The following is an 11,958-nucleotide window of genomic DNA, read 5'->3' as shown; positions in this document are numbered from 1 at the left end:
GAGCCTGCGGCCGCAGTAGAAACAAAACCAGCGCCGTGGTAAAAGTAACGCGCTGCCTCGACAGCGGCCTCACCGTGATACTTTAGGAAAGCCCACACCTCTTCTTCGTGCCAATAAGCGAGCATTTATTGGGTGATCCAAGTCAGAGTATTCCCAAAAATAAAACGAGCGCGTTTGAAGTGGAGGGGGAGCCGGTCCCCCCGGCGCTGCTCTGACCCTGTCTCTCCCAGCCCAGCTCTAACGCTGCGCACGGGCGAGGCCGGTGGTCCACAGTCCGCTGGGGCCGGGCGCCCGCCAGACCCCGGGCTAAGGGAAGAGCCGGGCTCCTCGCCGCAAACATCGCCCCAGTGATGTGTCGGGATGAACGGGAATAGCTGGCGCAGCCAGGAGGGGTAACAGTGGTTGAGAAACATCGTAATTACCGAAGAACAATAAATACTGATTTTATAAATGCATACTTGCATCTGGTTTTATTGTAAACATGAAACTATCGGGCAACAATTTTGCCTGGTTGCTTTTTTCTTATCTTAAGACGGCGAACTTTTAAACAAGCCCCCAAAACTATGAGATCAAACAGGTCAAATTGGAGGGAGGAGATCCGCTTGACAACAATTTCTGATCTGTGAGGTCTCATCTGCCCTCAGTGAATACACAAAGGACAACATTTTTTCACGTTGCAGATCCTGATACGATAAGCGAAGCCAAACAAGTATCGGCTATAGATTTATGCACTTTTTTTTGAAAAATAAACCCTCAGTACCCACTGAACAATTTCAGCAGGAGACATACAGAAGTCTAAGAGCTAAACCGGCATTATTTCTAATCATTTAAGTATTGCAGAGAACTCTTACAACCTACCATAGGAAAATAGAAACTTGGCCATAAATTACCCTGTCTAGGCTTGCAACCCCAGCATGAAGTACGTGAGCGGTCTCTTAACTCATCAGAGTCTCACAGGTAATATGTGAGTTAAGGCTGCATGAACATTACTCATGAATATAAAAGGTAATAGGTTAATACTTTGGGGAAAAAAACACCGTTTCCCCTCTTGAAGCCCCTCTGTTCTGTGCCACCAGTGGCAGCCTGCAAGTATCCCACATCATTGCTTCACCTCAACTAATTAGAGTTTACGTTCTGCTTATTACAACATGGGATTAATATTAAGCAACAGAAGTCCTGCTCACCACCAGCCTGATCCTGAAAAGTGCTGAGCATCGTAGAGAAGAATTTTAGTTCAGCACTTCCTTGTAAGTAGGCTAAAAACTTAGGAACATCTATTTATAATAATAAATTATTGTACATTTTTTATAGCTCTAGGTTTGGGAAGGGTTTTCAGTTTCTTCCCATAAATCAGACCCCAAAGGAACCACTGTGTCCACTAAAGCAGATGTAAGAATCGGCAAAATCTTGGGGAAATGCTTGTGACACTGCAGGGCAAGTACACAGGTAACTACAAAAGACAGTGTAATTTTAAAACGTTCAGCAAGTTAAAACCTAGGGGAGGCACTGCTCTGCTGTTGTTGTACAAACAGACTTTACACCCTGACACATTACCGACAAACCGCACCTACTTCTGCTGGTTTTAAGGATGTTACTGGAGCATCTGGTGGGCCAGGACCTGGCTGTGCCAGGCACCACATACCTAACTGTGGGACAGTGCCAGCAAATTTAGGCTGAGTTCCAGATGCCAGAGACATTTACGCAGGTGCTTAACTTCCGAATGCTGGTAATTTCCTCTAGCATTGGGGGATATGTTCACCCTGCAGACCCTGGGGTCTGGGCTGATTCAAAAGTTAGACAGGTATATGTGGCAGACAAGAGGGACAGTCAGTAGCAGAGGTGCAGAATTCACATTTACAGCAAGAGGCATATAACGTGCCTTTCCCATCTTTTGAAAACCTGTCATTATAGCGAGGCTGCTTGAGGGTTAAATAATTCAAAGTTTTCAACCAAATATTGCTGTGGTGCTTGTAGCCTGCTGCAGAGATGGTGGTCCTGATCAAGCGGCACAGATCTGGCAGGGCTGCAGGCCGCTTTCGTTGCAAGCCGGACATCGGAGAGCCCTGTAGGACTCTCTGAATCTGTTTGCCAGCATTGAAAACTTGCTTCCATGGCACAGTGAGCAAGGAGCAGAGCCTGACCCTTTGCACTGGGAACAACCGTGTTCAGCATCTCCTTCCTGAAAGAGACAGATCACGAGAAAAATCTGTCACTGGATATCAGACACCAAAGTCAGTAACATACTTGAAAGAGGGAAATACTGTCTTCTGGTCTTTTAAGTAATTGTTGCTCCTGACATGCCACTCTGCCAGTAATATTCAGTTCTCTACAGCAAGATCTTCAAGAAAAAGGCTCCCATATATCTGGGGACAATTTGTGGATACTACTAGAAAATGAGAAGTTAATGTGACTGGGCTTATAACACAATATTTTCAAATTCATCTTTCTCCTCCTGCAAAGGCCTGCATAGCTCCACACATCTTCCTGTCGTTTCTTAACACATCCATCTTCTCAGCTCTGTATCCTCAGTTTTGAGCCATGCTTCATTTCCTCAAGCATTTCTCCTCACCCTCTCCCCCGCCCCGAATCCCTCATCACCGACACGCACAGCTTCTTTCAAGCTGTGCCTTGTGCCTGCAACTCTCTCCCAGGGTGCCAGACAGCCTCTTTCAAATCCCATCTTAAAATTCAGTGCTTCCACAGAGCCCAGAAATTATTAAATATCTGCATCAGGAAGAACGTAGCACGGCGTAGGTTCATTCTTTTGATGTCAGGTTCAGAGTCCTGCGTCATTGCTGTGCAGCAGTTCTACTTTACGTGGCACTACAGAATGAGTTTTTAACTAAGACATGGGGACCTGGTGCCAGATATGCTTCATATTGGTGCCTGCTTCTGAATTTGATAGTCCAAGTTCTTCTCAGAAGAATAATCTTCCTGTGGTTTGGTCATCTTTAAGTGAATGTTCATAATACCAGTGTATAGAATGTCCAGACTTATTCTAAAAAATTATGGGTTTGTGGCCTTCAGGTTTTACTTTTCATTCCCAGACATCAAGGAGAATGGAAGTACTGTGCCGAGTTCTTCCAAGGTTAACAAATTTCTCTGGAACAATGCCTTACAGGAGCTGTTGTCCTTCTCTAAAGTGCGCTTCTCCAGCAAGGGCGACTGGAGGAAGGCAATCAATTATCTTATAGAGGTCCTTTTCAACATATATTCCCCCAAAGGCCAGAAGTGATTTTTTGATGACGCGGATAGGCATCTGCCAGTAAATGGGATGAATCTTGGCTTTTCTGTTAAAGCCTTCTTTCTGAAAATCAAGTTTATTTCAAAACTGACAAAGGCCAAAATTCCTACTTAGTTTCTTAGGGCTGTTTTCAGTTTTCGTGGGGTCTTTGTGGAAGTGAGCCGTAAGCAAGGCTCATGATTGCAGAAGGACCAAGGTAACCGGCACTCAGCACAGGCTGGTCTCAGATCTGCAAAACTGTAACGCTTCGTATTTGCCCTGCGCGAGAACATGATGTTTTGCGGGATCAAATTATGGTCAGACTAATTGGGATTCTGACCAACAAAGACTAACCCGTGAGAAAACAAGTGGAAGGCACAATCTTATTTCAGCTGATGTTAAAATTTTAGCCTCCAGCAGTCTCAACCACAGAGCAGCTGTGTTTAGCCTTGTCAGGCTGGAGAAACTCCGGCCTGCTCTTATTCCACTGGGAGACAGTGATGAAGGATGGACCTACGCCAAGCTACATCAACGTCAGTGATCTCCAGAGGAAGACTCAAGTGGGAGATGTGAGCATCTGGAAACAGAACAGCTGTCCCCAGAGCGCAAACTGCAGTGCAGCACTGATTGGTTATCTCCCGAGTAGAAACGGGAACAAAATGATGCTTTTAATGCAAATTTAGTTAAGTGCCAATACAGACATAAATGGGGCTTGGGCGGGAATACTCAGTGGTCCAACCAGGGCTGTAAGACCCAAAAGCCTTAGAGGAAAAGCAGCATTTTACGTTTTCTCTTACCTGTGCATACTGGTTGCAAGCAACCTTTTTTTCCACATCTTTTTTATGTCCACCACCAAATCTTTCTTTCCTTTCCCGGTATATGAAGGCCCAGTCATTTATTCCCTCAGTCTGGATGATTCTTCTCATGAGCTCTTTCTGGTCCATCGGTGCACGGATGATTTTCAGGTTATTAGTGTAGATTATGATCTTGCCAAAATCTAGAATTGGGGAAGACTGTAGAAGGATCTTATCAGTGTCTCGCCTGTGTAAATTCAACTGTACAAACACTGATGATCCCTGGGTTTCCAGAAGAACATCCCCTCTGCCGGTCATCTGCTCAGCTGGCTCTGCAGCACAAGCCAGCTCCCCACCACTGCCCAGAGGAGAACAGCGGTGGAGAGACAGCCCTAATGGGCTATGGGATCAGACCAAGACTTCAGGTCAAATCTTGGGAGCCTCAATTTAATGTCATGTTCTGGATGGGGAAAGCTTTCTGGGATGTAAATTCTCATTCCAACCCATACGCAAGAAAAAAAGAAGGCACAATTCTAAGAGCAGTGGTGTTGACATACATGGAAGAGCAACCAACCTCTGCACTGGGGACTGACCTACATTTCTTTGAAGGTTGAATAGTTGGAGGGTGGTGGGTGTGGAGAGGGGTTTTCATGTTTTTGGCCAAAAGTAGAAATTCCCCACGATGATGACCTATTCCGCAGCCTTTGATGGGGTTTTTCAGACTTAAAAGAAAGCTTTTCTTTGTATTTTATTAATGCTGCCAAAAAGGTCAGATGATAAAAAAACCACCCTCATTATCTAATGCTGAATTGTGTTCCTAACAGTGAGGAGCCAGTCTAAATAACCGTCACTGGGCACACTTAAATTTGTATTCTTTTCTAATGATTTTGAAGCTAATCTTGGTATGGTCAAACCTTTCTCTGAAAGCAGCATTTTGCTTACCTGGTCCCTTTTTGCCTCTGCACTAGGTATCATATGGCAGTTATCATAGCCCATTGTTTTACATGCTTCATATTTTGCTCTGTTTAAGTATCTGTGTTAAGAAGCAATGCAAAAGGAGATGTTCTCCTAGGAAAATACCCTGCCAGAGTCACATCAGGTGATGTGAGCTGGCTGATGGCTCTCCTGGCAATTGGGCACCTGCTTCTCTATGGGGAGAAGCAGGGCATGGGGGGGAGGCAGGTAAGCACAAATCCTTACCATTTGCAGGAGGCTTTAAAAGCCTTGTGTTTGTTACACAGACACGCTGTCTCCAAATACCAAATGCATGTTGATACAAAACAAAACCGGTACTGGATAGTGTCATTACTCAAGGTATTTATGGTTAGGGAAACTAGGGAATAGAGATGAGCATTACCCAAGAATGCAGAACAAATTAATGGTATGGATAAGATCACATTAGTGCTCTGTCTTCAGGCAGGAGACATTCATCATGGTTTGATATTTTCAGTTAAACTAGATGTCCAGTGTATCAACTAAATATAGTTCAAATATCAGCCATCTGGGTTTCCTACACACAACTGTGATTAGCACCAAAAATTAATAGACTTTTAACATATTCAAATCAAGGCCATAAAAAGGATTTTATACTTTTTAAAGCACTTCAGTCTCTTTAGTTGTGCAAGTGCCAGAGTGACATTCCTTATTTACCAAAGACCACAACGGATGACGACACAACTTTCTTTATATCGCAGTGGCTGGCGTACTTGAGTGACCTCACATTTCTCTCTGGAGACACCCTCAATTCTTGACCTTTCTGCAAGCGGTTGGGGCACCACCACCAAGCAGGTGCTGCAGGACTGGGGCGGCGTGCGAGGGAGGGACTGGACAACGGGCTGACTTGTTCGCTGACACTAACTGCTCGTTGTTCCGTCTGAACTGGATTGGAATGAGCCGTCTCCCAGGGAAAGGCCTGATACAATTCAGCAAGCCAGCTTACCTCACACAGTCTTCCTTTATATCTTCTTTTCTCTGAGCAGGCTCACCTCAAGTTTTAGAAGTCTGCTGATTATATCAGTATAATGTACTCCATTTAGAGTTTGCGTATCAGTGTGACGTGGCTGTGTTATCAATAGTGCCGATATGCCACCATTGTTATATGAAATGTTTAGTTGGTACATCTAGATTTGATAAAACCAAATAGCAGTAAAACATACGTAAATCTAATTCAACAGGGTAAGAAAATGAACATAATCCCTGTGTATTAATCAATTTAACAAATTACACATGTACTGGCTTTTTATTAGGACTAAAGAGACACCTCTATATCAATGGCATTAATTAAATGTTAACAAAATATCCAGTGAAACTAAGCTGGGATTTTCAAAGTAGCCGAAGGGGAATTCTGACTTGCCAGAGGATGCGGATGCCTCATTCGGAGGCTCGCTGGTACACTGCCGGTGGCACTAACCTTTTTGCCAGCTGAAGTCATTCAACTTTAATGCTTTAAATATAGCTAATTAAGATAATATCCACCTTACATTTGACTGCTTCAGATGCATTAGGACTACTACATATAGATATTGATATATACAGAAATGTTATACATCTTATGCTGCAAAATGGACAGATGCAAATCAACCCAGTGAGAAGATGGAGCAGAACTAGCAGATGCTGTTCACTTGCTGACTGCACTGCTGCAAAACATGAGCATCCTGCCATTTGCAGAGTAAGCAGAATACAGAATTTGTGGGATGAAGGCTGAAGACTTACAATCACCCTTTTAAAATCCTGGACTGACAAAACTGAGGTTTTTTTCTGAATGGGGTTCCAGTTTGAGATTCCTGTTACCAATATTACTGTAAAAATGGTTTAGTCTGAAGTTGGTTTCCAAAAAGCTTGGCAGCCCTAGGCTGGACACTACTTACCCTGCAATGACTGTCGCTTGACTGGTAGTCACTGAGGAGAAGCGAGTTACTGGTGAGACTGTATTTCTTGTCCTCTTTGAATATGCTGATCCGCTGGGCAGTCAGCTTGGCTGGCGAGTAAAACCTGTTTTCTGGCATTTCCCCGGCCCCACAGAAATGGTCCCCTGGCTCAAAGCTGTGGCGGAGAAAACGCCGAGAGTGCTCTTTGGCTGGGGGCTCGAGTTCCTGCCCATCTTCATAGACTTGTTTTAACACTCGCCCACTGTAAGCTGACGATATTTTGAACCTCACTTTGCGGGGTCTTCCCTCATGCCGCTGATTGAGTTTCTTCTGGTGCTCATCCATTATTAGGATTTCAAGCTGCAGGTCCTGGAGATTAACTCCAAGAGCTTTGGGTCCAAAAGAAAACTCTCCCCAGCTTCCCCCAGCCACACAATGTATAATTCAAGGCTTCTAGTAGTTCCTCTCATCTTACAGCAAAACCGACACCACTGTATTAAATATTGATAGATATTCACAAAGAGAAAATATCGATGGTAGTGAAATGTAAGGCAGGTTGGTGAATGGTGGACAGGCTGGCTTACCACAAGAGGAAAGGAGTTAACTTGGGGAGGATAGGATTAAATAGGAAACTCTGCCCATGTTGTGAAACCATGGCAATGTTTCTGCTATGTGCTGTGATAAGAACTACCCCAAATACACCATCCCAGCAGCTTTTCACAATTTTCTGACAAGGTGAGAAGTTAAAAAGACAAGTTCACAGAAAAAGCAATCCAGCTTCACAAATAGCAAATGTGAATAATTCCTCTTCCATTCTTGTGCAGAAACCCTGAGAGTACAAAGCTCCATTTCATTTTAATCCAAATGTGTTCCTCTACAGGTTGGTGGAGATCTAATTAAGATTTTCTCTCTCTTTAGCTTTCAGTCCCTATTTGTAATTCTTGCTGCCTTTCAGAGCCTTTTGACCGTTCTGGGTTTGCTTTTCATTTTTAAAAGACAGTCACCTACTGAGAGCCACCAGAGGCCCAATCCTCTGCTCACTTGCAGTCCCTTGCATGTGCTCAAGGAGCACAGAAAGCACAGCTACTCCCATTCAGTCGTTTTCTCTCCTGGTAGGCAAAGCAGAGGTTTGCAGAGGTGCAGAGCAGAAGGGGATGGGGCCCCAGGTTATCCTGGAAAAGAAGAGACGGCAGCGGTAGGCAGGTCTCTGCTTGGCACAGCAGCAGCTCTGCAAGGTGCGGGTTACAGCCAGCCTCGCTCAGCGTCTAACTGAGGGATTTTAATTCCTCGACACTCGCACAAACCTTCATCCCGACTGCAACGAGCAATGACCCAAGTTACCTTCCCATGACAGCCCGTCACTGGAAATCCCTGCTGGTTACCCCCAAACTGATGCCTTACTGGCGTGTGCTTTGTCACTCTGTTAAAGTAGGGGTGTGCTCACTCACCCATCCCCAGCTCTGCACTTCAGCCTTATCTTTCCTTTTGAGGGAAAAAATGAAGAGTATGTTTAGTACAAAATGCATCAACAGGGTAACTGCTGTCTGGGTTTTAAGCAACTCCTAATACCTACTTGTATCAAGCACATGCAACAGGAGTTAAAATCTCTCTTCTTTCAAGTTTCAAGGTTTCAGTAAATTTCCACTATTAAATGCAGTTTCACTGAGCGGGACTTAAACTAAGCTTTCTGCCTACATCCTGCCAAGGCTATCTTCTTCAAAACTGACGCTTTTAAAGCTTAATATTCTCAATAGATTAATTTATTATGTTTATTAAAAGTTTGTTGATGAAATACTAGGATGACAGTTTAGAAGGCTGTGTACTAATAATACTCAGTACAGACCTTCCAACCAACCAAGCAGTCTTCATGGGCAAAAAGCGGTTTCTGTCGTGACAGACGTCGCTCTTGCAGGTTCCTTGGGCTGCTGGAAGCCTCATTATAAGTACACGTAAAAGATGTATATTCCACCAAGAGTACATGCATGAACACGCCTGGGTAAACATACAGCCACAGATACACCCTTTTCATTTCCAAAACATTATTATAATGTTCATGTCAGTCTCCCATCCTATCTCAAACAGGAGGATCTCACACTATATGAAAACTTCGATTTGCATGAATCAAACTTGGCTCCTACTGCATTTACTTGAGAAGCTTGATCCACCCCTTTCTCCTCTAAGTCCTGTGTGAATCAGGCATCGGCATTACTGCTTTTTCAAAGGTACACCAGTGGGCTTAATTTGACACAAATCATGCTGTGTAAGATACCTTAATTGGAGTTCATTTTCTTTTGATTAAGGGAACAATCAAACAGGAAATTAAGTTCAAAGCAGCAATGAGAGAACACAGCATGAGCACCACTGCCACAACCTGCGCTTGCGAGACGAGCAAAGCGACTTCCCATCCTTACAGTTACTTACAGGTGCTGCCGAAACACAGCAAATCTACCCTGGCCCTGTAATTTTCACATTAGAACAATCCCATCCTCTGCAGTACTATCAGCTGGATTTCCTGTTCACGCGACCAGCTCGTGGCTGCCAGCACAGGGGCTGCAGTCAGGGTGAAATTCAGCCTCCTGCAGCGGCGTGAAGTCCTACAGACACGTTCCCCGAGTACACCCGAGGCTGGCATGCAGAGGCTGCTATTCGGGTTTGCCGCAGAGGGATTCCTCACTCAGATATGTGTGCACTTCTTTTTACGTCCCTGTACAGATAAATCTTGCAAAGACAAGACTTCTGAACAGCCTTTCTGCATTTCTTAGCTGTTCTGAACAACTCAGGCCAACTTTTCCACATTAAATATCCCAAACAGGGACTTTCCAGGCAGTGTTTTATGAGGCTGCCTCCAAAGCCGAACCTGTCTCGCTCCAGCCGAGGAGCGTTACAGCGCGCTGGGGGCAGGCAGCACCGCTCCGAGTGAGTGCCGGGTAGCGGCGGGTGAAGGATGGATGGGCTGCAGGGAGCTTGACACCACCTGCTACAGCCCTGCCAGCACAGCAGCATTCACGCTGCTCTCGTGTGTCAGCATGGGTTTGTTTCCCACAGCTAGCACCAGTCTTGCTAAAAATACAATACTCATTTTGCATTCAACAGTGAAATCATTGTTTCATAATCTAGATCATCACTGCACTGTGTTTTACTTCAGACTCTGTTCCACTGTATTTTAACGACATCTGTCTTTCAAGCATGGGACCTCTCTTCACCCTCCTGCCCATGTCAGGCAATATGAAGCGATTGTTGGAAGTGTGCTGCAGGCTTTGCAGAACAAAGAGAGACAGTCCTTGCCCTAAGGAGCGTAACATGTTGGTTTAGATCTATTGCAACAAAGTAGGGTATGTACAAAGAAGGACAGAAAGAAAAGCCGTAGTGAACTGGACTGTAACGCTTTGAAGGCATGTTTCCGCCTGCAAGTTTTGCTGAAAAATGTTTTGTTATGTTTTGCTTCCTTAGAGCAAGCACTACAATCCTCCTTCTCATGACAGCACAGGGTAGACAATGAATCAGGATGGGGAAGAGCATTAGGGTTTCAGCTGCAGCAATGCCCAAATGCTTCAGTCCTGCCCCACTGCTCACATTATTCTGCGCAAGCACAGCATCTTGAAGTAAGGTTGGTGGGTGACTGCCAGAGAAGAGACAAAAAAGGGGTCTGAGCCAGCATTAGGGGCCACAAAGAAGGGCTAGAGGTCATGGATAAGAGGGCAGGTCAGATATGAAGGAAGCAAAGGAGCAAGGTAGAGGCTTGAAGGCAAGGACACAAGCATTAAACTCGCTTCAGTGTGGGAGTAGCAAGCAGAAAGGTTCAGACAAGCAGGTCAAGAAGATAATTTGAGCCGATAATTTAAAGGAGTTGGAGCAGGCTCTGTGTGCGCTGAAGAGGCCAGAAAGTAAAAGCAGGAGCAAAAGGATTCTGCATGGAGTCACAAACAGAGCTGCTTGCTACTAACCTAAGGGAAAACTCACCAGCATTTAGACACCTCTTGGATACATGAAGAGAAAGAAGGGAAGGAGTCACTTAGTAGTTGCAAGACTTAATGGTGGGGAAGATAGTGGCATTACCACAGTAAATGTGGTGGTGCGCATGAGGAACTATCAGGCACGCCACATTAACCATAATTGACTTAGCAAAAGAAGGAAACTTTCCTCTTCTTGCTGTTCTTCTGGGTTTCCCTACAGCAGGGGACAACCTGTCCCTCATGAGAGAGGAACATGGTCAGAGCACCTCCCAGCACAGGCAGGGTTTGCACCAGCCGTCTCTTCTGGGGCAAGTTACTGAACCCCTGAAGTACAGGAGTCTGCACCGCACCGGGCTCCTGGCTCGCCGTGGCATGCGTACTGCCACGATATTGCATCACGCCCTTCACCAGCTAACCGGGTAGTCGCTAACATCCTGATGTTTTGGCCTCTTTATCTGAAGGGCTGTTATAGCTGCTAGTTCCTTGCATGATTAGAAATATTCTAGTTTCCAGCCTAAATCTAGTTGCAGCCAATTGGTACTCATTTGTGCTTGTGCCAATACTGTCCTTTAGTTTAATACCTCTTCTCTGCTGGTGGTTTTTACCTCCTCTTGTATTTATAGAGAACAATCATATCCCCTCTCAGCCTTTAGCCTGCTGGGTTTAGCAAGCCCGTTAGCAAATGGGTCAGGCGCTGAGACAAGTCACTGTGAGAGCAGAAAAACAAACGTAAGGGGTGTCAGAGTCACAGCCCCAGCACAGGAACAGGGGGTTTGCCCAAGCCAGAGCTGGTTTTTGGCTCAGTGGCAGTCGTTCACCTGTTTGCTCTTCAGTCCAATTTCCAGGCTTCCTTCTGCCATGCTCCATTTTCCTCCGAGCCGCAGAATCGCCATCGGGAGGTTTCAGGTGCATTTCTGTGCCCCGGGAAGAGGTCAGCCCTCCTACACCGGCAGCGGCTGGGGGGGTCTGTGCCGCCCCTGCCTCGCAGGGACCCACTCCGCTCCCGCCGCCCCGGCGGAGCCTGGTGTGCTGCTCGTCACGCCCTCGCTGCCCATGGGGAGCCTCGTGCCGCTGCTGGCGGGACGGTCGGTCACAGCACGGTGCCAGCAAACCGGGGACGA

The 11,958-nt window shown here is 45.7% G+C and overlaps 1 protein-coding gene across 2 annotated transcripts; it reads right to left on the bottom strand.

The window, feature by feature from the left end:
- Window positions 1–1,975: 1,975 nt before the first annotated feature.
- GRXCR2 (glutaredoxin and cysteine rich domain containing 2) lies at window positions 1,976–7,244 on the bottom strand. 2 transcript variants are annotated; one of them, XM_075056264.1, is made up of 3 exons: window positions 6,885–7,244; window positions 4,021–4,236; window positions 1,976–2,179 (listed from the first exon to the last, which is right to left on the bottom strand). In XM_075056264.1, the coding sequence occupies exons 1-3, from the start codon at window positions 7,227–7,229 to the stop codon at window positions 2,000–2,002; spliced, it is 741 nt and encodes a 246-aa protein (XP_074912365.1). In that variant the 5' UTR covers window positions 7,230–7,244; the 3' UTR covers window positions 1,976–1,999. The 2 variants fall into 2 exon arrangements, with proteins under 2 accessions (XP_074912365.1, XP_074912364.1); XM_075056263.1 differs by having other exon boundaries at window positions 4,021–4,238; window positions 6,893–7,229.
- Window positions 7,245–11,958: the final 4,714 nt, after the last annotated feature.

Source organism: Buteo buteo, chromosome 24 (assembly GCF_964188355.1).
Source record: "Buteo buteo chromosome 24, bButBut1.hap1.1, whole genome shotgun sequence".
Classification (NCBI taxonomy): Eukaryota; Metazoa; Chordata; class Aves; order Accipitriformes; family Accipitridae; genus Buteo; species Buteo buteo.
This window is presented reverse-complemented; position numbering and strand designations above follow the sequence as displayed.